At 40.7% G+C, this 26,684-nt stretch overlaps 1 protein-coding gene across 7 annotated transcripts in view; it reads left to right on the top strand.

Moving 5' to 3' along the window:
- Positions 1-26,630, top strand: part of cxxc5a (CXXC finger protein 5a) — a 35,694-nt gene extending 9,064 nt beyond the window's left edge. For 5 of the 7 annotated variants that reach the window (XM_080201546.1, XM_080201550.1, XM_080201552.1 and 2 more), the window contains 2 exons: positions 13,640-14,599; positions 23,360-26,630. In XM_080201546.1, coding sequence (XP_080057672.1) covers positions 13,817-14,599; positions 23,360-23,404 — 828 coding nt within the window. In that variant the 5' untranslated portion in view covers positions 13,640-13,816 and the 3' untranslated portion in view covers positions 23,405-26,630. Of the gene's footprint in view, positions 1-5,102; positions 5,170-5,206; positions 5,308-13,639; positions 14,600-23,359 lie in introns of those variants that run through there. The other 2 variants (XM_080201547.1, XM_080201549.1) reach the window with 2 other exon arrangements.
- The last annotated feature ends 54 nt before the right edge of the window (positions 26,631-26,684 follow it).

The raw sequence follows: 26,684 nt of genomic DNA, 5'->3' as shown, positions 1-26,684 counted from the left end.
TTCACCAGGTTGAGACCTCAATTTTAGGTATGTATGATGCTGGTCCTGATGCCCATCTGAACTTTTCATTGAAGCAGAGTTGATCTCTAGCTTGCTGGTAATAATAGAGTGGAGGATATGCTGGACCGTGAGGTTATAGATTGAGGTTGAGTGAAATTCTACTACAGCTGTTGGCCCACAGTGCTGATGTGGATACACCGGCTTTGGACTGGGGTAAACACAGTAAAAAGTCTGACAACACCAGGCTGAGTGTACTATCAAATAAATCAGTTGGAATTAAACCTGGTGTTGTCAGACTTTTTACTGGGCCCACAGTGCCTCATAGTTGCCTAGTTTTGAAGTGCTAGATCTGTTCAGAATCAATTCCATTTAGCATGGTTGTAGTGCCACTAAACCCTTTGGATGGTTTCCTCAATGTCAAGGCAGGACTTCATCTCCACAAGAACTGTGTAGTGGTGACTCCTTCCAATACTGTCATGGACAGATACATCTGTGACAGGTAGATTGGGGAGAATAAGATCAAGTAGGTTTTTTTCTCTTGTTGGTTCCCTCGCTATATGCCGCATAGCCACACTCCAGTAGTTATGTCCTTTAGGACATGGCCAGATCAGTTTTTTTTTCATTTATGCATTGGATGTGGACATCATTGGCTAGACCTACATTTATTGCCCATCCCTAGTTGCCCTTAAGAAAGTGATGATGAGTTGCCATCTTGAAATGCTGCATTCCATGTGTCTAAGTACACCCTCAAGCTGTTAGAGAAAGTGTTGCATGATTTTGACCCTTAGCCAATGAAGGAGTGGTGATATATTTCCAAGTCAGGATGGGGAGTGACTTGGAGGGCAACCAGGTATCTGCTGTTCTTGTCACGGTTGTGGGTTTGGAAGGTGCCGCTTAAGGAACCTTGGTGAGTTTCCGCAGTGTATTTTATACATGGTATACATGCTGTCACTGGTAATCAGTGAAGGAGGGATTGAATGTTTGTGGAAGGGGCAGCAATCAAGTGGGCTGCTTTGTCCTGGATGGTATTAAGCTTTTTGAGTGTTGTTGGAGCAGTACTCACCCAGAGATGTGGACAGTATTCCATTACACTCCTGACATCTGCCTTGTAGATGGTGGACAGGTTTTGGGGAATCAGGCAGTGAGTTACTGGACACAGGCTTCCTCGTCTTTGACTGCTCTGGTATCCAGAGTAATTATGTGGCTGGTCTGGCTCAGTTTCTGGTCAATGGTCACTCCAGAAATTTGATAGTGGGATAATGCCATTGAATATCAAGGGACAATGGTTAGCTCATCTCTTGTTGAGGTTGGCTATTGTCTAGCACTTGCGTGGCACAAATGTTTCTTGCTTCTTGTCAGTCCAAGCCAGGATATTGTCCAGGTCTTGCTGCATTTGGACATGGACTGCTTCAGTATCTGAGGAGACACAGATTATACTGAACATCGTGCAGCCATCAGTAAACATCCCCATGTCTGACCTTATGATGGAAGGAATGTCATTGATGGAGCAGCTAAGATGTTGGGCCTCGGACACTACCCTGAGGAACTCCTGCAGTGACGTCCTGCAGCTGAGATAATTGACATCCAATCATCTGCCTTTGGCTGACTCCAACCAGTGAAGAATTTTCCCAGTGATTCCCATTGACTCCATTTTTGCTAGGACTCTTTGATGCCATACTCAGGCAAATGCTGCCTTGATGTCAAGAGCTGTCACTCTTACCTCATCTCTGGCATTTAGTTCTTTTGTCCATGTTTGAACCAAGGTTGTAATGAGGTCAAGAGTGTGACCCTGGAGGAACACAAACAAAGCATTAGTGAGCAGGTTATTTCTGAGTGAGTGCTGCTTGATAATGCTGTTGATGACTCCTTCCATTACTTTACTGATGATTGAAAGTAAACTGATGGGGTGGTAATTGGAAGTGTTGAATTTATCCTGTTTCTTGTGTATAGGACACACTTGGGCAATTTTCCACACTGCCAGGTAGGTGCCAGTGTAGTTGCTATACTGGAACAGCTTGTCTGGTTGCAGCAAGTTCTGGAACCCCCGTCTTTAGTTCTATTGCTGGAATATTGTCAGGTGCCCTAATCTTTGCAGAATCCATGCCTTCACCTGTTTCTTGATATTCCATGGAGTGAATCGAATTGGCTGAAGTTTTAATATCTGTGCTGATGGGGACCTCCCGAGGAGGCCGAGATGGATCATCCACTTGGCACTTCTGGCTGAAGATTGTTGCGAATGCTTCAGCCTTATCTTTTGCACTGATGTTCTGGGCTCCTCCATCATTGAGGATGGGGATATTTGTGGAGCCTCCTCCAGTGAGTTGTTTGATTGTCTATTATCATTCACGGTTAGATGCGACAGGACTGCAGAGCTTAGGTCTGATCCGTTGGCTGTGGAATCGCTTAGATCTGTCCATTGCTTGCTGCTTATGCTGTTTGGCATGCAAGTAGTCCTGTGTTGTAGTTTCATCAGATTGACATCTGATTTTTTTTAGAAATGCCTGGTGTTGCTCCTGGCCCTCCTGCACTCTATACTGAACCCAGGATTGGCTAGGTGGTATTGGTAGAGTGGGAGATTTGCCAATCCATGAGATTATAGATTGTGGTTGAATCCAATTCTGCTGCTGCTGATGACCCACAGTGCCTCATGAGTGTCTAGTCCTGAGGTGCTAGATCCTTTTGAAGTTTATCCCATTTAGCATGGTGGTAGTGCCACACTACACGATGGATGGTATCCACAATGTAAGGTTTGGACATTTGCTTCACAAGTATTGTGCAGTTGTCACTCATACTGATACCGTCATGGACAGATGCATGTGCATGCAGGTTGGTGAGGATGAAGTTGAGTATGTATTTATCTCTTGTTGATTTCCTCACCACCTGTCCTAGTCGAGCAGCAATGCCCCTTTATAACCTGGCCTGCTCAATTCATGGTGGTATTAGCGAGCCACTCCTGGTGATGAATATTGAAGTCCCTCCCCCCGAGTGCATTCTGCACCCTTGCCACTTTTAGTGCTTCCTGCAAGTGGTGTTCAACATGGAGGAGTACTAATTCATCAGCTGAGGGAGAATGGTGCGTGGTAGTCAGCAGGAAGTTTTGTTTGACCTGATGCAATTAGACTTCATGGGACGCAGAGTTGATGTTCAGGTCTCCCAGGGAAACTCTCTTTTGACTGTATACCACTCTACAGCTGCCTCTACTAGGTCTGTTCCGATGGTGGAACGTTGCAGGGTTGACAGGTGAACCAGATGGGTTTTTACAGCAACCAACAATGGTTTTATGGTTATCATTAGATGTTTAATTCTAAATTTTTTTAAGTTGAATTTTTAAATTCCATCATCTGCCATGATGGGATTTCAACCTGGTTTCCCAGAGCATTACTCTGGGTTGCTGGATTACTAATCAAGCAAAAATACCACTGTGCAACTGCCTTTCCGGTGGTGGTGACCTGCGACTTCATGGGTTCCAGTGTTGGTTATAGAACATAGAACACTACAGCACAAACAGGCCCTTTGGCCCACAAGTTGCATGGATCATATCCCTACCTACCAGGACCATCCATAACTCTCAATCCCATTAAATCCCATGTACTCATCAGAAGTCTCTTAACAGACCCTAGTTATGAGTGGAATTAGCACAGCTCTAGGATTCAGGCTGGTGCTTGCTCTCCTTCTGTGGAGAACAATTAAAAAGAAGTTTGAGTACTTGTCCACATGAGCAAAAAATGCCACCATGATATGACATGGCAAGTTCAGGAACACAGCGCAGAAATAAATATTCAAAGTAGGTAGAAAATAAATGTTATTATTGGCACAACTTAATTGTCAAGTGGAACAGCTTAAGCGTATGGTAGACATTAACCTGTACAACTGAAGAGAAATAAAAACTTCCCAAAATGAGACTAATCGCAATCTGAATCAAAGCTTTGGCTTGAGCTGTGCAATAAAATCCCAAGTGAATTAGGTTGCAAATGATGCTTTGTACATGAAAAATAGGAATTGTAAAACAATGAGAAAACATTCTTTTTTAACAATAACCTATAGTAATTGTAGAACATATGGGGCAGAATTTTCCTTCTGGGGTTAGGAAATGGACATATGGACTGTTTCTGGGTTCCAGTCCAGCCCCTGGGGGAAACAGTCACAACCCACGACTTTCATAGAGGCAGACTGTTAATTGGCTAGAGGATAGATTAGGTCTCCAATTAGCAGCTGCAGGAAATGCAAGTGGCTCTTAAAGAATGCCGGCCTGATTTAACAACTCCCACCACATCAGCTATTATTGTGGCTGCTGTATTTGCTGGAGCAAAGACAGGGGACGTCTGGAACCTATGGCAGGGCTACCTCTCATTTTGTGGGTGGAGATCTGTGAGTATTCCTCAGAGAGAGTAAGGAGGTTCTCTTTCCTTAGCATGATAGAAGGAGGCCAGCTCTCCCAGATTGAGCTAACCTGAGTGGAAATTGTTGCAACAAGTAGATAAAGCCTGACCGATAGGAACTGGGCCTGGTACAGGAAGAGGTATAGGGACATTTGTTCTAGCAAGGTGACTTTAATGCTGAACCCTCAGGACAGGCTTCGGGGTATTCACCTTCCAGCATCACCCCAGCCAACGAGCCTTAGGCCTAATACAGCACCTGAATGTGGGAGGAATGTGTACCCAGGGTAGTTAATAATTTTTCGGTAAAGCTCAGTGCTGCTGGCACTGCCAGCACTGGCACATGCAGTTTCTCATGTATATGAACTGTTGGCATTGGTCATGGAGTCCAGAAATGTCTTATCTGTTTTTTTGTCCTTGGAAAAGAAACAGGCACATGCTGCCATGAGAGCCTAGGTGGGAGGAGGGATTCCCTACCTGTACAATGGAATTGGGAGCCATGGAGTTCGCCAGGGTTGCTGATGAAGAGCAAGTTGGGGAAGGCAAGAAGGACATCCCTGATGGAGATGGTGAATACAAACTGTGATACTTGCATTAGGAGGATGCATGCACTATAGTCCATCTGACAGCATGTTCAAGACTCAGCTGTATCGGGAAGTCTCTGCTCTGCAGAGGCTTCCGCTCCTCCAGGCTAGCTCTCACGATCTCTCCTTGTGTTTCCCATAGGTGCTAACATTGAGGTGATATGACAAACTCCTTCATCACCACCCGAAAAACTGATGGCAGAGTGGGGGTCAGATCAAGCACCAGCACATCTTACAAATGCACCCTGCACCAGCGCAAATACAGTACCTTCAGTGGGTCCTCGTGCGTGATTAGATAGGATGGCACAGGGTGATGAGTGAGTATTGTCATGGATGAGCAGGAGGAGGTAAGAGAGACAGCTGTTAACATTTCTCCCTCAAGGAGAGAGCACATCAACAACTCGGTGCAAATGCAGAGCCTCAGAAGTGTCAGAAAGGGAGGCTCTGCTTAAATCAGCAGCAACAGATGTGGCTCCACATGTTGGAATTCTGTGAGGCATGGGATGAAAGTGGAGGCGTTCATTCGGCAGATATGAGCCAACATGACTTGGGAGCTTGAGTACATGAATCCTTCCATTGAATGAGTGACCAATCTCATGGAGAGCAATATGCAGCAGCACTTGGAGTGTAGGCAGGAACTGCGCACTGACTTTCACCACTCTGAGCCCATGATCAGTCAGTAGTGCGGGTGATGTAGAGATGTTTGGAGGGAATGCCAGTTGTGCCTGAGCTGGTGGTCCCTTCCAGCGATCCAGAGTACCAGTCAAGGGCTGAGATTGCCACAAGAGAGAATGAGGTTGCTACATCTTCTGGGTGCCATTATCATCATCAATCTTCTTGGATCCTCTTATTGAGGGAGTATCCTTGCAGCAGGGCCCATGCCTGATGGAGGCTGTCACTCCAGTGATGCCAATGGAGCAGCCTCTGGAGATGTTCCCCTGCCTGAGGACAACTGCCACATGTGCTGCCACTGTCAACGCAGTGGCACATGGAGAGTACCACATAGAAGAGGCTAAAAGCGGAGGCTACCATGTTGCCTCACAATGCACTGCTTGTCTTCTTGAGCACTTGCCTTCTCAAAAGGGAAGTCAGTGATCTGTAAGATGATGTGGTGTGCAGCTGTTTGAGAGACACCAACAAGGTCTGCAACTGTTTGTTGGAAGGAGCCAGCGGTGAAGAAGTTCAAGGACAGTAACTTTGGCTACAGACGGGGCATGAAGAGCATTGTTATGAGATGTGCAGTCTTATGCAAATCTGTGACCATCTGCCTGTTGATTTATAGAGTCATAAGAGGTTTACAGCACAGAAACTGGCCCTTTGGTCCAATTTGTTCATGCCGCCTTTTTTGTGAACCCCTAAGCTAGTCCCAATTGCCCACATTTGGCCCATTTCCCTCTATACCCAGCCAAGTGCAGCATTGGTGCTCAGTAATCTCCAAGTAACTCAGTCTTTGGTGGAAAATCCTATGCTACTGTATTGTCACCATTTACTTATTGCCCCTTTGTCCCCTTCATCTACTTGTCTGATGCCCAGGGCTTTGCTTCTCTGTGGAAGATTTGTTTATCATTGGCATGGACCAAAAATCAGAAAGTCACAGTCCTGTTGACCCTCACCCCTCCACCCCTTCCTTCTGCTCAGCTGGTCTATCAATTAAGATTGGAAGCTACTTTATGCCCCCATGATGGCAACATGACGACTGTCCTTGCACTGCCCAAGCACTTACTGATCACTTTCCCTGCAACCTGTGCTGTGCTAATGGCTGAGGTCAGCTCTGCGCCATTCCAGCTTGCATGGGTTCACTTGATTCCCTGTGTTGTCCAAGACTGGCTCCCCCACTGTGAATCGGCGTCCATTCACTTAGTCTGCCTTAGATGCAGTGTGCAGCCCATGTACCTGCACTGAAGCCTGAATATAACCCTGAATGATCTCTTTAATGATCTTAATTACTGTTATTGCCGTTTTGGGGCCACTGCTCCCTCCCCCTGCACTGGTGAAACATGGCGATAATGGGAAACCAGGGCAGTTATCATCGGCAGTCTTTCTAATCCAAGCGTGCCTCACACCTTGTCAGGATCTAAAATTCTGGCATGGTTTTTAATAGCTTGATGTTGGGCTTTCAATGCTTTTCATTTGAACATAAAGTTTGGCAGATGTTTATATTCAGAAACTGCAACCATCAAGATCATTTTAGCCAATATTTAAAAAATAATTATGCAGTACCTTCTGAAACATCTGTTAAATGTCTGAAATTCTTTATTTGAGTTCTATACTCTCACTGTATATCCACAGCCTCACTTTATTTATTCTTGCCCTGACCTGGACCTATTTAAAAATACCCGGGATAACCATCAGAAATTTATGTGGCTACCAATCAAATCTTCACCAAGAGGTTTTCATCTGTTGGAAGACGAGTACAGCAACATTTTAATTCAAACCTTGCACAGATTGTGAGACAGCGTCAGTCACACTATCACCAATCTATACATTTTCAGAAGAATTTGCTGGATGAGGAATTTAAGTAATTCGAAGGAAAGCTTTCCACAGGGAAGATTACAAACTAGGAAGGATTTTTTTGACAATTTCTCAGAAGTTAAAAGTGTGTTCTACTCCATGGAAGAGAACAAGGTTCCCACTGACATTTATTATTTTGAGTCACATTCACTCACAATCTGCCCATTGTTTAAACAAAACAGTCCACATTTCAAATTAAAAAAATGATTTTTCTAATTCAGATTCTGAAATGCTATCCTAAAATTGTTAAGATTGAAATACTTACTGAACAGCATTTACAGTATTCCTGGTCCTTATATAATCTAAAGAGTAATAACCATGAGGCACCCTCTCAATATGACTGCACGATGGTTGCTTTTAAGAAACGCTTTATCCTAAAGTTTGGTCTACTGATTAATTCTGTGCTTCTTCAATTAAGTATTGCAGAGTCCTCCTCCCAGCTTAAAAAAAATTTAATCGTTTTGTTAACCTGCCCTGATTATCATATTGCCTTCTGGATAAATGGCATGGTGACACAGTGATTTGGACAGCTGCCTTACAGCGCTAGGGATCCGAGTTCAATTCTGGCTTGAGGTGACTGTGTGGAGTTTGCATGTTCTCTCCTTATCTGTGTCGGTTTCCTCCAGGTGTTTTGGTTTGCTCCCACACTCCAAAAATTTGCGGGTTAGGTTGGAAGGCCATGCTAAATTGCCCCTCAGTATCAGGGGGTCTTGCAGGGTAAATACATGGGGCTATGGGCATAGGTCTGGGTGGAATTTTTGTTGGCGCAGACCTGATGGCTGAATGGCCTTTTCTGCATTGTAGTGATTCTATGAAAATTCTATCACAGCATATTTATATTGAAATGACAACATCTTTTCCAAATGTATTAATTTTTAAGTAGCTCTTGTATTGAAACAGGACAATATGTTATTTAGCAGATCAAAGCATTTCTTAGTCACATCGTTTTGTGTATGATTGTCCACGCTCATGCCTGTAAGCAGTAACATTTATGTACTGTCTTTATCAGAAACAACATTCCAAGATACTTCACAGATGAATGTCTGGTGAACGTGGAAGGGAGATTTTGCAGGAAATGGCTGGACATTTAGTTTAAGAGATGATGGGTTTTAAGGGAGGCCCTAAATGAGGAAATAGTAGTGGAGAGGTTCTGGGGGGGAATTTAGAACATAGAACATTACAGCGCAGTACAGGCCCTTCGGCCCTCGATGTTGCGCCCACCAGTGGAACCAATCTAATGACCCTCTAACCTAAACTATTCCAATGTTATCCATATGCCTATCCACTGACCATTTGAATGCCCTTAAAGTTGGCGAGTCCACAACTGCTGCAGACAGGGCATTCTACACCCTTACTACCCTCTGAGTAAAGAACCTACCTCTGACATCCATCCTATAACTACCACCCCTTAATTTATAGCTATGTCCCCTCGTGTTAGCCATCACCATCTGAGGAAAAAGGCTCTCACTATCCACCCTATCTAACCCCCTGATCATCTTGTATGCCTCAATTAGGTCACCTCTTAACCTCCTTCTTTCTAATGAAAACAAGTCCCTCAGCCTTTCCTCATAAGACCTTCCCACCATACCAGGCAACATCCTGGTAAACCTCCTCTGCACCCTTTCCAATGCCTCCACATCTTTCTTATAATGCGGTGACCAGAACTGTACGCAATACTCCCAAGTGCAGCCACACCAGAGTTTTGTACAGTTGCAACATGACCTCACGGCTCCGAAACTCAACTCAATCCCTCTACTAATAAAAGCTAACACACCGTACGCCTTCTTAACAACCTTATCAACCTGGGTGCCAACTTTCAGGGAGCTATGCACATGTACACCAAGATCTCTCTGCTCGTCAACACTACTAAGAGTCCTTCCATTAGCCCTATATTCTGTACTCCTGTTACTCTTAGCAAAGTGAATCACCTCACAGTTTCCTGTTTGGTGGCGTGGGCTCATTGGGCCGAAGGGCCTATTTCCCGTGCTGGGTTGTTCTTCGTTCTTTGTATTAAACTCCATTTGCCACCTCTCGGCCCAGCTCTGCAGCTTATCTATGTCCCTCTGCAGACTGTAACATCCACCCTCACTTTCTACAACTCCTCCGACTTTGGTATCGTCAGCAAATTTACTAACCCATCCTTCTACACCCTCATCTAGGTCATTTATAAGAATGACAAACAGCAGTGGCCCCAAAACAGATCCCTGAGGTACACCACTTGTAATTTGAAATCAAAAGTGGAGGCATGACTGCATTTGGTGGGATGAAGGGACTGAAGGATGCTCAAGTACAAGAGATGGTGATATCAAATATTTTTTATTTTGTTTCTAGCCAGTTATCTTCTCTCTGAAAGCCATTAACTTTGGTTGGAGTGCAGTTCTATGGATGCTGGTCACTCCTTGCTACTTTGCCTAAGTGACTACAGGTGTGAACATAATCAGTAGTTATAGATTGAGGTCATGTTGGAAAGTGACTGTTGAACCTATTTTGACCTTCCCCCAACATTGACAGGCACCCACACTTGCCAACAAATGCCTTATAGTGGATGATTTTCCCCTCGCCTGCTCAGGGGATGCTGACACCAAATGTAACATTTTCTACCACAATCGTTTAAATTACTCCTTTATTACTTCAAGTAATAAAGCTGTTCCTAAGTTATAATATTTAATTCGAGGACAGTCCGGCAAGACTGAATTGTGCATCATCATTTTAATGATGATGATGTGCATCAATTGTGCATCATCATCATTATAACCACGTAGTAGAGATGAAAGAATTGGTTTCTACCACAATCGTTTAAATTACTCCTTTATTACTTCAAGTAATAAAGCTGTTCCTAAGTTATAATATTTAATTCGAGGACAGTCTGGCAAGACTGAATTGTGTATCATCATTATAACCAGGTAGTAGAGATGAAAGAGTTGGTCTGACTGGAGTTTATAATGCCAATGTTTCAACTGTAAAGTCATCTATGAATGGAGTCCAGAATACTGAAGTATCAGAATGTTGAATTTGGACAGTGAAGGAAATTAGTTTTGAAGAGGAAAGTCTTGAGAAAATATTCTTTACCTTGGCTTTAGCATCAAAGGCATGTCTACATTCAGCAGACATGAGTTGACCAAATTTGAATAGAACATTCTCTAGTTCATTAACTGGGTGGAAAAACGTTTCTGATAGTTTACTGTTGAGCAGACATTACATTTTAAAACTTATGAATCTTTGGATGAGTTATGTAAATCTTCTGCTTAGCTACTTCTTTAAACTTCATCCTGAAGCTTTGCTATTACTCTTAGGACTGTATTTTATGTGCCCCTGCCTGGTGTGCTTTGGAAGGGGGAGCAGAGGCATGTAAAATAAGTCTATTATGTGAGTGATAGGGAGCAGCCTGATTTTGCTCCACTGCACAGCATTAGAAGAGAATGGAAACTATCTTTGGGAAGTTCTTTTCAAATATCCAGCAGCTGGTTCAGTGGCACTTTGGAGGAAGTTTCCTGGCTTCTGGGTGCAGCTTTGTACAGCCCAGAACCACTATCGCAACTGGAAGAAATCATACTACATCATCAGCTACTTTTCTTTGAGAGCTCCATGATTAATTTCTGACTCAATTTCACCTGTTAGCCCATTTCCTCAAACATCTTGGATTTTATGGACTAGGAAGTCACCAAACCTAAACGCAAAAATAAACTTTGGGAGTGGAAATAATAAACTTGGGCAGGATGTACACCCTTTGTGATAATGGGTCACCTTCCCACTATACAGCTAGTCTGAGGGGTATTATCTTTGGGGTGGGGCCCTTTGCCTATCAGGGGCAATCATTCCTAAGACAGTTCCCATCCCATTTCTTCCTATCCACCTGTTGGATAAAACACACCATACCATCCCCTTCCATTCTCCTTCCTAAAGTGCCTAAATCCTCCCTAAGCCAAGATCCTGGACTTTCCTAACTCAGTGTTCCATGGGTCACCTTTTTCCTGATTGCAATCCCAGCAGGGCCCACGAAAGTGCTCTTGGCACTGCGAGGACAGCTGCAGCTGTCAGCCAAATCTGATTGATTGGCAGCTCCCTACAGCACATTAAGGCTATGGATTGGCTCCATGCTGGCTTTCCATCAGTTGGGGTGTGCACGATCTGTCTGCCCCCTTGTAATATGCTGCCCTTACGTAGAACATAGAACCCTACAGTGCAGAAAGAGGCCCTTCAGCCCATCGAGTCTGCACCGAACACAATCGCACCCAGGCTCTACCCGCATATCCCCACATATTATACCCACTAATCCCTCTAACTTCTACACCCCAGGACACTAAGGGGCAACTTCTTAGCATGGCCAATCAACCTAACCTGCACATCTTTGGACTGTGGGAGGAAACTGGAGTACCCGGAGGAAACCTGCACAGACACAAGGAGAATGTGCAAACTCCACACAGTGACCCGAGCCAGGAATCGAACCCAGGTCCCTGGAGCTATGAAGCAGCAGTGCTAACCACTGTGCCACCGTGCTGCCTTTAGTTGTTGAGGCAATTATTCTACCCAAACTGCTTTGGTTTCAGTACATTGATTCAGGTATAACCACAGCAAAGTATTCTCTCAATAAATGTATAAAGACTCTCCTAACTCAGATAACAAGTAGTCCAAACTAAATGGGTGTAATTCACATTTTATGAATCAAGTCACGTGATACTGAAGCTGAAGTAAATCTTATGAGATAATCTTTTGTTGATCTAGAGAAAGTAGTTCTCTGGATGCCTAAACAAAGCCAATTAAATTGAATTCAGTAGGGCTGCAGCATGGACTGCAGTGGATCAGGTGCTTATTATAACCTGTGCCCCATTTTGCGTTCCATAATAAATCAAATCGGACTAGCTGTATAGTGGGAAGGTGACCCATTACCACAAAGGGTGTACCTCCTGCCCAAGTTTATTATTTCCACCTCCAAAGTTTATTTTTGCGTTTAGGTTTGGTGACTTCCTAGTCCACAAAATCCAAGATTTTTGAGGAAATGGGCTAATGGGTGAAATTGAGTCAGAAATTAACATGGAGCTCTCAAAGAAAAGTAGCTGATGATGTAGTATGATTTCCACCAGTTCCGACTTTGGTTCTGGGCCATACAAAACTGCACCCAGAAGCCAGGAAACTTACTCCTAGGTGCTATTGAACCAGCTGCTGGATATTCAAAAAGAACTTCCCCAAGATAGTTTCCATTCTCTTCTAATGCTGTCCAGTGGAACAAAATCAGACTGCTCCCTATCACTCACGTAGCTGATATTTAGTGGAGGTGATGGCCTGGTGGTATTATCACTAGATTAATAATACAGAAATTCAGGTAATGTTTTGGGAACCTGGGTTCGAATCCTGCCTGGCAAATGGTGGAAATTGAATTCAATAAAAATAGCTGGAATTAGGAATCTACTGATGACCATGATGCCATTGTTGATTGTTGGAAAAACAAATCTGGTCCCTAATGTCTTTTAGAAAAGGAAGTCAGCTGCCCTTACCTGGTCTGGCCTACATATGTCTCCAGAGCCACAGTAATGTGGTTGACTCTCACCTGTCCTTGGGTGATTAGAGAAAAGGCAGTAAATGCTGGCCAGACAGCGGTGCACACTTCCCATGAATGAATTTTTTAAAAAATGAGACCTCATGAGTGAAGAATTAAAATACAACCCCAGTGCTGTAAATCCAAATATTGGTGATCTAAGATGTTGTATAAGTATACAATCTGCATTTTAAACAAAACAAGTAGTTAGTGACAACAGTTCATTAGTTCCTCAGCATGAAATAAGGTAAATGCTATAATAAGTAGCTGCTCTGAAGTAACAATCCGAGATAACTAATTTCTGTACCTTACATTTTGAATTGAGAATTCAGTTTATACCACAGTTATTGTTATATTTTTAAACTAATTTCATATACAATTTGTTGCCAAGTCAGGAAAATGTAAATACATAAACGTGTCGCTATTTCTGAAATACATTGACATATAGGATATTTAAAAAGTCATGAACAGCAGCAATGAATGTTATCATTACAAAATTGTGAAATGTTTAGAAAATTACTTTCATAGTGCAGTGTTTTATTACACCAATAGCACTGCAGGCTAGTAAAGTAATTTTTAAGATTTTCTTAAAAGTAAGGCCAGGGATAACTATTTCTTATTTCCTTTATTTAAAGAGCTTCCTGGTCCCTGGGGTAACTGCAGTCGGTGCCAAACAGAAGGTACACAGAGGTTTTCCCATCAACCATTGAGTTGGTCAAGATTTGCAAGAGTTTTCAAGTTCAAATTGATAAGAGAGCTGCTTTACATAGATTCTTCCTAATTTTGATTTTCAAAACACTTCAGAATCTTTAATGATGTCTCATGCCAGCAAACTTATTGAGCAACAAATCACTCAGACCACAGGTCCATTGGAAAAAAGTAATGCGAAGGATGATGAGCTAACTGCTGACTTAGAAAAAAGGAGCAGAAGTGGTATAATAAATGAGCCAATAAGCAAAGTTCTAAAGAAACCTCGTTCGTCAACACGCTTTTCTACATTTGGCAGTTCCAGCTCAATGAATGGGCAATTGCAGAATGGAAGTATTTTAGTATATGGTAAAGAATCAACAGGTGTTCAAAACAATATTACCTCAAAGCATAAAAGAGTCTCTCATATGCTAGACAAATCTCTGGAAAGCTCATCAGAAGTACAGAATGAAGTACACATTGCTTCTTCAGATCTTCAAAAGCAGGTGGAACCTGACCATATTTTCCTCTCAAGTGAGCGAGAAGCTGGCATTTCTGACATGGAAGTGGTATCCGCTGCTGAAGCAATAAGCAGTCCTGTTGATCTACCCTTCATGGGTGGCATTCCCTTGAATCCAGGTGTTTTTATTATGACTCCTGCTGGGATATTCATGGCAGATAGTGCACTTCAGATGGCCGGTCTGGTAGAATATCCGTTGCAGAATGACCTTGCTTCAGCCATTCATTCTGGAAAAAAGAAGAGAAAGAGATGTGGCATGTGTGAGCCCTGCAGAAGAAGATTAAATTGTGAGGAATGCAGTAGCTGTAGAAATCGCAAAACTGGCCACCAAATTTGCAAACTGCGAAAATGTGAGGAACTTAAAAAAAAGCCAACAGCAGCATTGGAGGTAAGAGCAGCTCTATAAAGGTTTTTGTTCAAATAATCTTTTCTTTAAAAGTGAGAAAATTAGGATAAAATGATTCAAATGCATCTGTGTATGCGGAGAAATAATTTCAATGTTGTGAAATACTGCTTTTTAATGGAAATGCTTGAATGATTTACACAGTCCTCAGCATATTGGGATTGTGGTTAATATCTTCCGTATATCTCTGACAATTATATAATTAATTATACAGCATATGTCTTTTAGGAGCACAGGTTCTGTTTAGGTGAAAACTTCATTAATTCATGTATTTGTGCAGAAGGCAAGATGTTCTGCTTCTAGAATTTATTTTCAACTTCCGGGTGGCATCGGGATGTTAATACTTTAACATCTCATTAAGGGATTAACATACCAGCATGGTGGCACAATGGTTTGCACTGCTACCTCATTGCCAGGGACCCAGGTTTGATTCCAGTCTTGGGGGACTGTTTGAGTGCAGTTTGCACATTCTCCTTGTGTCTGCATGAGTTTTCTCTGGGTGCTGCGGTTTCCTCCAAAGATGTGTAGTGTAGGTGGATTACCATGATAAGTATGTGGGACTATAGGATGGACAACAGGGCCTGAATAAGCTGCTCTTTCAGAGAGTCGGTACAAACTCGATGGACCTCCTTCTGCACTGTAGGGGTTCTATGGTTCGAAAGTTCTGTAAAACCACATTTTCTTGAGATCTGCAGTCTGTGTCAGAAATGCTGGGCCCTTTAAGAGCACATCAGAACCAATTTAGTAGGTGATGATCATTGAAACTTGTGTTTAAGAATTTTTTTTTTCTCAGTGTTTCTGGACTGAGGGAAGATTCTGAAGGGTTGAATGGAAAGCAGTGTGTGCACATTGAACTACAATATCACAGTAGAACAGTTGTGAATCATCAGGATGTTTTCTATTGCCTTACTCTGTAAATGGATATTCACCTGTTTGGCAGTCTGAACCATTAACTACTAATTATTGATCCACAGTCATATAAGATATATATATATTTAAAATCCTGAATGCTGTAAACAACTATTCCTGAAAAGATAAGTTCAAATAAAATCATTTTCCTTCAGCACCAGTATTGGATCCTTGTTGCTACATTGTTCTATTTTGTTCAATAGACAATGCCTTCTTTTGATGAAAGGACTATATTTTAAAGGTTTAATTATTTGAAATTTTATATCTACAGACTAATTTGCCATGTGTCAAGTGTTACTTCTATTAGTAGTAATGGAAAAATGTATTCCCAAGAATAGAAGAGACATGCAGTATGTTGTAGCAATTGCACTTGTTACTGAGAAAATTATAACATACACACATGATTTTTAAAATGTGAACAGTTATCAAACCCTAACTTCCAGTCTTGAATGTCTCTTTTTGTCATTGAAATTTCTGTTTCACTTTCCAGCTGTATATTTCGCTATTTGTTTCATATCTTCTGCTCACATGTTCCCAGTGGCACTCAAATCGCAAGGAAATAATTTGAACCCTGGACGATGGTGTATATCAAGTGATATTTGTTCTTTATACATCGGTCGGGATTGAAAATTGGGAGATTTTTGTGGGGTGGGCAATCAAATAGTACCCTTTTGCACTATTGCTCAAAGTCACTAACATCCTTTTTAGGAAAGGAATTCTATCGTCCTTAGCTAGTCTAGCCTACATGTGAGTTCAGATCTCAGAACTGTGGTAGACTTTTGACCGCCCTCTGAAATGCCATAACAAGCTGTACCAAATTTCTACCAAAAAAGCATAACAAAAACAAAACCAGCAAGATCGTTTGGCTTTGACCTGCGCATCTGATTCAAATACAACGAAGTAACAGTCAACCCGATGAAGTCCCCCTCACTAACATGAGGACTTGTACCAAAATATTGGGAGAGTTGTCCCATAGACAGACAAAAGCAAAGTATTGGGTTGCTGGAAGTTGGGGAAAGAAAACAGAAAATACTTTTAATAACTCAGATCAAGCAGCATCCATGGAGGAGTTAATGTTTCAGGTCAATGATTTTTTGTGATGAAAAGTCATAGAAATAAAACATTAACTGTTTTTCTCTCTCCTCAGCTGCCTGACTTGCTGTGTGACAGCCTGGCAAAGTCATGCTCACACTTTATTCTTTCTCCTCCATGACCATCTCCGGGTTTGACTTCTCACATCAGCAGAACAGAGTCGCCAGAGTTGAGGGCACTGTGGTGTACCATAGTGAAGGTGTCGCTCTGGGAATCTGCAGTTTTAGCTCTACACACCTATGAAGTTTCATGGCATCTGGTCAAACATGGGAAAGGAAATTTGCTAATTACCATTTACTATCGTCCTTCAGCTGATGAATTAATGTTCCACAATGTTACAAACCACTTAGAAGAAGCATTCACGGCAGGAAGGGCACAATGTACAGGATGGTGGGTGGCCTCAATATTCATCATCAAGAGTGGCTTGGTACCATCACTACTGACCAAACTGTTTGGGTTCTGAAGGGAAAACTGGGCCTGTGGCAGTTGGTGAGACAACCAAAACTAGAGATAAAATGCCTACTTGGCCTCACCTTCACTGAACTACCCATTGCATGTGAATCAGTCTACAATGCTATTGTATGAGACCAAATCCCATTTTCACACCAAAGACACCTTGCATCATGTTGTTTGACACTAGCAGTGTGCTAAATAGAATAGATACGGAACAGATGCAGTGACCATGAGGCAAATGCATTTCATTGCAATCTGTAACCACATTGCCCAACATACCCTTCATTCTGCCATTACTATCAAGCTAGAAGATCAACTCTTGAGCAATGAGGAGTGTAGAATAGCATGCCTGAGGAAGCAGCCAACATTCCTAAAGATGAGGTGCCAATCTGGTGAAGCTACAAGGGAGGATTACATACATGCTAAACAGCTGAAGCAGCGTGACGTAAACAGAAGTAAATAATCTCAAAGCCATTGGATCAGATCAAAAGCTCTGCAATCCTGCCGTAGTTCTGGAGCAGTAAACAACAAACAGGAGGAAGCTCTGTGAACATTTAGTGATGGTGAAGCCCATCATGTGAGTGCAAAAAAAGGGTTTGCAGTTAGCTTTAGCCATAATTGCCAAGTGGATGGTCCAACAATGGCTTTCTCTCATTAATATCAGTTTTCAACCAATTCAATTCACTCGACGCGAAAGCAAGAAAAAGATGTGTGGCCTTGATACATCAATGGCTATGGGCTTTGACAATATCCTGGTTGTAGCACTCAAGACATGAATTTGAGAATGAACCGCACCTCTAGCCAAGGTGTTCCTGTACAACTACAACACTGTAGAAAATTACCCAGCTATGTCTTGTCCACAAAAAGCAGGACCAATTCCAATCTCATCAGCTGATTCTTAATTATCAACAAAGTGATGGAAGGGTTGTTGACAATAAGGTGACACTTGCTTATCAATAAACTGTTAACTAATTCTCAGTTTGGACTCCACCAGGGCCAGTCAGCTCCAGATCTCATGACAGCCTTAGTCCAAAAGTGGACAAAAGAGCTGAATCCCGGAGGTGATGCGAGAGTGACTGCCCTTGACATCGCGGCAGCATTTCGTTAAGTGTGGCATCAAGGAGTCCTAGTAATATTAAAATTCATGAAAATCAGGAAAAATTCCTCTACTGCCTGGAATCATCGCTAACACAAAGGAAGATGTTGAGGTTGCTGGAGGCCAGTCAACTCAATCCAAGGACGTTTGCTCAGGGTGCTGTCCTGGGCACAATCATCTTCAGCTTCTGCATCAACAGCCTTCCATCTGTCAGAGGTGTTCACTGGTGACAGGAGTGTTTAGCTCCATTAAGCACTTGAATAATGAAGCAGTTCATGCTGGCATGCAGCAAAACCTGGGTGATATTCAGCTTTGACTCGTAAGTGGCAAGCAACATTTGTGCCACACAAATATTACTATCTTCAAGAGTGAGTAAAGCCACCCCTCCTTTTACATTCAGTGGCACTGCCATTATAGAATTCCCCATCGTCAATATTGCAGGCATTGCCGTTGACCTAAAATGTAATTGGACTTGCCACATAAAGGTACAGTGGTTACAAGAATAGGTCAAAGGCTGGGAATTCTGCAGTGAGTTACTCATCAGTTGATTCCCCAAAGCCTTCCCCAGAGGCACAAATCAGGAGTGTGAAGACTCTCCACTTGCATGGATGAATGGAGCTCCAATGACACAAGAGGTTCAATGTCATCTAGAACAACGCAGTTTAGTGGATCAGCACCCAATTCCCCACTTTAACCACTCCTTCCCTCCACTGCATTACAGCAACTTGCCATGGCTTCTTCTGCAAAACCTCCCAAACTCATGACCTCTGATACCTAGAAAGGTAAGGACAGCAGATGCAAGGGAATTATCTCCAAGTTAGACTCCACCCTGACATAGAAGTACATCCTTGTTCATTCTGAATCAAAATTCTGGAATTCCCTACACAACACAGCCTACAATGGTTTAAAAAGATGGCTAACCACCACTTTTTCAAAGATAATTGGGGATGGACGATAAATGCTGGTCTTGCCAGTGACTCCCAGATTCTATGAATGAATAAAAAAAACTCATTGCCCTCAAGAAAGAGATAATGTGCAGTGGCAAATGTACAGGCCAGGTGCATGACCCTGGAATAAATAGAATGTGTTGTGCATTTGCCAATTCACTCTTTTTTGTAGATGATATTGCAAAATTTTACTAGACTAGCTTCTGGAGTAAGATAATTTTACAAAGAAATTAAAAAAAGATGATACACCAGTTTATGTTTGTGCCGTGTGATCATGGTGACAGAACATATTGATGTGATAGCATGCAACACTGCAGTGTTAGGACAAGGATTCCTGATGGTTCTCCCACAAAGTGATCTTTGCCTGGCCACCTGTAGAGCTATCAAATGTAGCAGAATTGCCAGAAAGGGAAAACGGTAAGAGAAAATCGAACTGCCACAGTTGTGAAGATGCAGAAGTTAATTATTCATTTGATATTGGAGAGTACACAACAAATCTGTATATATTTTAATGTTTACTCATAAGAACAGAAATGTTGGTTCATAACACTGTTTTTGCACTCCTAAATAATTTAAAGAGAATCTGAGGAAAACAATTTATAAAATACACTAATGTTTTTATTGACTGCAATTAAACAATTATATTTCGGAGTAGAGTCTCTAGCCACAATCAGCAATCCGGGTGCAAATTGCACCCAAACTTGTACTGGTTTTGAGAAGTTTCTTTTTCTTCCAGTTTCCACTCAAACCTATATGCATATCACCAAATGCAAAATCTGCCCTGAATTTACACAAGTGGGAAGTATTTAGAATTTTTTTCAAAAATTGCTTTAAAAACACTGAGTGGCATCTTGGTAAGTTGTTTAATACAGTGCATATGTGGTCATACAAATAATCATGATCATTTTTGTCCAATTGCAACTTACGAGCAAAGCTCTTTTGAATAAGCGAGAACAGTTTTCACAGAAATTAGACAGAATCATTTACGAGTGTGCACAATAGGCAGTTTCCTCATCAAAGTTTGTTATATATTCAAACTCTTGCCATCTTAATTTTAAGAGCCTCTTCAAAGGATCGCAAACAGATGCATTTAGTAGGAGTTAACAATCTCGATTAATTCAACATGGAGGCAAGGCCAGTTTTGTGGACAGGGACAGCCTCTGGTGCAATGTTTTTTTAAAATCAGCATAAAGGGCTGATTTACACCAAACTTAATTTATGCGTGAAGTTCTATAATCTTCAGAACCTTTTTGGTCGACTGGATGAATTGCACTGAACAATGCCACATGAAACTCCAGATCCCAATCACTTGTCGGTGGAGATTTAGGGGGAGCCATGAAATTACACAATTGTCATGTTCATTCAGATTTTTGAGACTAAAATAAAAAAGAAGTTTAAATGCAATGGTTTTATTGGACTTTATGATAAACTTAAACAAAAATAGTTTGAAATTTGTATTTATTAATTTTCCTGACACTGCTGTACTTGATTTCAGGAAAGTGTTGACCAGTTTATGTAGACTATGGCAAATCATATAATGTTTATTTTGTGCTGAGCAAAGTAGAAAAGAAGGTTAATTATTGTCACGAAACCTTGTGTCATTGAAGCCAGACTACTTGACATGTTAACAAATGGTGTAACTGTTGTTGCAAAGCATGCCATTGAAAATAAAGCAATTGTCATGAGGTGCAACTGGATTTTATCAATTACTTGCAAATCTTTCATGGTGCTGCTCTATACTAGAATAAGGATATTCTGGATATCCAATACCTGTCTAAAATGAAAATCGCATCATGCATTTTTAGAAAAGAGTTGATTTTAAAAGGCTTTACCTCCTATTAGTTATAAATGAGGTAGAGTTCTGGCCTTGATAAGTCTCATTTCTAATTTTCTTTTTTCAGTAGTTTTGTTTTTGTTAGTGGCTCAACAAATACTGGAGACAGAGGATGGTATTTTACCGCTTGTGGAGGGAGGGACCAGAACATGCAGCAAGCGTATCAGAAGTTCATTGACTTCAGCGGGACTGGAAGATCCCGTTGGCAGGAGGGGGGTGGGAGGCGTAAAATTCTGCCCAAAGAAATTGGAAACAATTCTTTGTCTGTGCTGAGCCACCTTCAACTGATCATAGTGAGTGTATTACAGTTCACTCCCAACACACTTGGGTTAGAGACAGGAAGTCAAAACATTGTGGAGGATATTAAGTAAGGTGTGGATCAGCTTTACGACTCCTTGTGTTCGAATAGTCATCAGTGTTCACTGTTAAAGCTCATGCACAAAACCTAGCTACTTAGACAAGGTGTTGAGGACAAAGAAAAATCTGTACCTGTGGCACCCTTAGGAACCATCTCTTACAAGGTGGAGAGAGGTGAAATTGGCAAGAAAACTTCATTTTTAAGCAGAATCGAGCATTGCTTGTTGCAAGCGTCTTTAGCAACCTGAAATTTATGTTGTACACTAATGTTAAGCTAACTCTAAAATGAAATTATATTATTCTATTAAGGATACTGTCATGAGAAAGAACCTTTTTAATGATGTGACAGAATCTGTTGCCTCAACAGCATTATTGTATTGCTTATTGCACCTTTACTTTAGAAATACAGGCAACAATAAATAGACATCAGATACATTAGAGCTTTCTTTTGTGGCTAACTTTGTAATGTTTAATAGTATCTTCACAGTCAACTCTCTAGGAACTAGGGGTGAAAATAGTGATGCCACCCCTTTTTAATAGATGGACAATGTTTTCCATGCAGGCTTTAGCAGGGTCAACTGTTTCATTTACAGTAAGGAGGCTGTAGCCCGAATGAATTAGGGAATATTTTTAAAGCACATTGGATATAGATCACTATCTATTCAGCTTTTAAATTGACACTTATTCAGTAGTTTAAGGACACAGCATGTGAGAAAATGAGTATAATGTTCCAAACAAAACTCAAGTACAGCCTGATATTAGAGTTTGTTCCATTCTTCTGCTTATCGATAATCTGGACTCAGATCTCTGAATCAATTCATCGTCAACAAAGAGGGAGAAATAGGCCAATCTATTTCAACACACTGTTTACAGATGACTATTGATATCCATTACTCTGCTGCTGTCTAAAGAGTAAACTCACTGTTAAGGCAATGGAAAGCCAGACCGCCAAAATCCTGGCTGTGTCCTTGACCAAAGTGATATCAATATTACACAGCAATCTGCAACACCGTTCTTCAACATGCCTTTTAACAAACATTACTGATTGGGACCAATTTAGCTTTGGAATTTAGTGCCCATCATAGATAAATGTCTTCACCTGTGTGGCATTTGTCCCCCATGGAAGGATCACCTTGACAAGTTATCTCTTGGTTAAACACAATTATGTCGTTGCATAGCCAGTACTGAAATGTGCAGAACACCTCGTTAAAAGAAAATAAGTGGATTACTTGATGTTTTTCTGCTTTCATATTCAAATAAAGATCTGCTACACGTTTGTACTATGTTCCTGAGTGAATTAAGGTTGAGCAACATTAGAATGGATTAGAAATATGTTTGATGGTTGGACAATTTATCTCAATTCTCCAGGACTACCATAGGTAAATCGCATCTTGAACATGCAGACTACACATTACAAGGATTATTATTGGTGAAATCAACTACAATTCAAAATATATTTGTGCAAGTCTGATTTTTTTTTAAAATCTGTTATAGCTGCACTGTGTGGTACTGTGTTTAGGTGGCCATTTTATGGGGAGTTCTGGGGGAGTGAGTAGTGGGAATGGTGGTGGCGAGTTTAACTGTAATTTCTCCACAAACTGCAGACACCCACTTACTAAACTCTTACATGAAGAATCTTTGACAAGGGGCAGAGTCCTCATAAATTAGATGCATACCTCTCCTGGATATGGACACAGCTTGTGATTGTGAATATTTGTGAGGAAGATTGGAAGCATTTTCTTGGTGGTTGCAAAATTTCATTTTTATCAAAAATTGCGTTGGCGGATTTGCTACTGAAAATATACTCTTTGCTCATGCTGGAATAAGTGTATCCAACATACGAATTTGTTTTTTATTGTGTTGTGGTAAAATCTGGATCATTACCCGAAAATAGTTTGGTCGCAGCCTAGTTTTGTTAAGACACCTTCTGTCCAAGATATTGAACATAGCATTGCAAAGTGAAGTCCTGTTAAGAATATTGCATGCAGCCTGTTAATGGTTACTACTGTTTATTATATTAAGTAATTGTTTCCTTTTTACTTTTCTTCTGTTTTCAGAAGGTGATTCTTCCTTCAGGAGCAGCATTTCGATGGTTCCAATAGATGTGAGCACGCAATTCCCAGAGTTGTGTCATTAAGTGCAATGTGTCTGCTTGCTTGTATTGTCTCAGGCAAACATTGTCGGCTGAAGTAAATGGACGCACCCTGTGTTTTCTTAGAACCAAAACTCTCTTTCTGCAACTTTCATTCCAATTTTTATGGAGGTGAATTTTATGTTGTAAGAATGAATATCTTTAGTCATTGTACAATGTGTCAGTGCTATTACAACAAATCTGTAAAATGCAGTACCAAGACAAAATGGGCACAGTATGGACAATCAGATTTTATTTGTTTGATGTTAATGTCTGTTGCGTATATTGGAAAGTGCTAGGAGTGTTTAGAAAGTTAATTTTACAGATATCTTTTAAGACTAGTTGACTGAACACACTGTTCTAGACATAGCACAATGGTTAAATTACATGCCTTTTCCAATCTACCTTTTATTCTATACTTTATTGCATATTTCCCCAGCTGTTATTGAGTTGATCGTTGTATCATGGCACCTCTTGACATTGTAGTCTTGGACACTTAAGTAGACACTAGAATATAATTTTCATAATTTTGTTTATAAACATTTTTTTGTAAATTGCTGAAATAACATCACTTCTGTTGTGGTCATTAAGCCACTGGTTTTCCTGTCAAATCACCAGCTTCACACCTATTGCATGGTGCATTTTGTAATGATTTGGCTGTTTTTTGGCTGTTTTGTGTAGAAAATTAGTGTTTGTTTTTTTGTGTGTCGAATTTCAATTTGCAGTTCATAACTTTGCATGTGGCACTTGGCATCCTTAATGATGAGCAGACTGATTTCTGGAAATGCCATCTCGGGAGGTTAAGCTTTTCACGATCTAACAAACTTTATGTTGCTTTCTGGTATGAAGATACACTTAACACAATTGTTTTAATTGCCTGCAAGAGAAAATCAGTGCCCCATTGATATCTAGGCATGGTGGATGACTAGAATCCCATGTTTGTGAAATCTTTCAAACCTTGTGGCTGTCGAATCACAAAAGCATGCCTTTTTAGGGACACAGCATATTGCAAAAATGCATTGAAGGTGACCAAGGAATTAAGGTTCTACACTTGCGGGGAAGGAATCTTTTTTCCAGCAATCAAATGCAATTTATCTGGCAGGAAAAGTATTTTGTTGAGTGATTAACAAAGCAGAGAATGGTATTTATATTTATACAGTTTTTGTGGAAAGGAGAAAGAACTGCAGTACTTTGAAACAAATGATGCACAAGTTGGCTATAATAATATTAGCCACTTAATAACATCACACTAAATTGAGCACTGAACGTCTAATGTATTACCAATCCTCTCCACACAGATGTAGAATAAAGACACATACGCATAAAATAATTTAAAATAAAATATATGGTTTTACCTATATTTGCTCTGTGCAAGTATAGCACTCATGTGACCTGATTTAAGCTTCATGATTTAAACTACCCAGTTTAAGTGTAAATCCAGAGACAGGGTTCAACCTGACCCTAGAATAAATTGGAGTGAAGTCCTGCGGATTGGGCAGTCTCACCCTTGACACCGAATGGAATGTAAATTCACACCTGCCTGGGTGCTTTATACGCTTACTTAACATCAATAAAAAAGGTTTAGAGAAAGTTCCCCTCCTACCTTTCTTGACGTTCAAATTACTAGTTCTTGTGGGAGAACTGTGAACATGTGTCTATTCAGAAATGCATGGATGTCTTATATAGGACAGTTGAAGTTCCAGCCAGGTAGAAGCCAAGAAATGCAAACAGGAATTGTAAACAAGTGTGCATGATGTAAACACACCCTTTAATGCATGCATTTGTGCTACTTAAAATGAAAGAGCCAAAATGTCTTCTTGAAAAGCACTGGTCCCAGTAAACATCTTCTATCTGAAACACTAGTCGGGGGAAGTTGGTGAAAATCCATTTGAAAAGTAATACAAAATGGGCAGTAGTAAATGGAAATAAAAATAAGCCAGAGTGTAAAACAGGCTGCAGATTTGCCATCGTCCATTTTGATCACCCTCCCAAGAAAGATTGCACCCCCAGGGAGTCCACATGGATGACATCAGTCACCTTTGTTTGGTATGTTTAAAGTAAAAACAGATCTCTGTCTGACAGGCATTACAAATGACTGCTAAGCTGCACTGGTGAAAATTAGTTCTGACAAGAGCCAAGGTCTAGAAACAATTAACCTGTGATGATTCCAGTACTGTTGCTGTGCCACGTCTTGAGTTTGCTTTTGTTATACTTTTATATAATATCGGGACACCAAAATATAGTGAAATGTCTTTGTTTTCCGGAAACAAAAATGTTTTAGAGTCCTCATATATAAGCAAGACAAAAAAAAGAATGGCTGTTATAATGCATAGATTCTAAAGAATGTACATGTTTTTCAGTGATTTGTATGAGTCAATGCTGGTTCAGGGTGAATCATATGACACTGTGCAAGAATCTGTAGCTATATAGACAGGATTCAAGCTACTTTGAAATAATCACTGTTTAGGGCCTTTGGCTGTTTTGTCTCAGCTTAAGCACTGATTTTTTTTCTGTTTAATTCTAAAATGCCTTCCAGATATTGTGAGATAACAATGCAAATGATTTGCAAAGAAACACGCAAAATATCCGGATATGGTTTTTTTTCTAGTTATGTAATTCATTTCAGTGTTGTAAACTGGTCTTAAGATTTGTTTGGTATGTTTAAAGCAAAAACAGCAGAAGAAAATGGAACAAATTATATGCATCAGCAATATGGTGTCTCGTCTGTAGCGATTCTGTATACAAATAAAATAAGTACTGTAAAATTTTTAAGTTTCTCATTTTTGACCAATTTAGCTTTTATATTGTTTTAAATTCAGCACTTAAAGTATATGAATTTGGAATATTAAGAGTGGTAACAAGCTAAATTCTGGCAACAAAAAAACAAATAAGCATTGAGTTCAGTATGTGCTACGTCCATGAAAATGGCTGATATTTTCGGTCTGGCAGTGATCTTGTTATGGTTGTTACAACTCTGAGGATCAACTAGTCACTGAGATGTTTGTTTCTACAGTTATGTTCTTCTGAGGTACGACATATTGTTTGCAATTCTCTAAATGTCCTATGTAATGATTGTTTCCAATTAAATATCTGTTTGTAAATTTGAAATAAGGGCTTCTAATACAAAAGGATCAAGTTAATGCCATTACCGTTTGTCATTTTCAAAACAAAATATAACTTTATTCTCTGGTGGTTAAAAATGAATAACAACATAATTTCCGCACACAGCAGGTAATCTTTAAGTAATTAAA

Source organism: Carcharhinus amblyrhynchos, chromosome 13 (genome assembly GCF_965287045.1).
Source record: "Carcharhinus amblyrhynchos chromosome 13, sCarAmb.v2.hapA, whole genome shotgun sequence".
In the NCBI taxonomy this organism is placed as follows: domain Eukaryota; kingdom Metazoa; phylum Chordata; class Chondrichthyes; order Carcharhiniformes; family Carcharhinidae; genus Carcharhinus; species Carcharhinus amblyrhynchos.
Note: the sequence above shows the minus strand (reverse complement) of the source record. Positions and strands in the feature narration are given on the sequence as shown.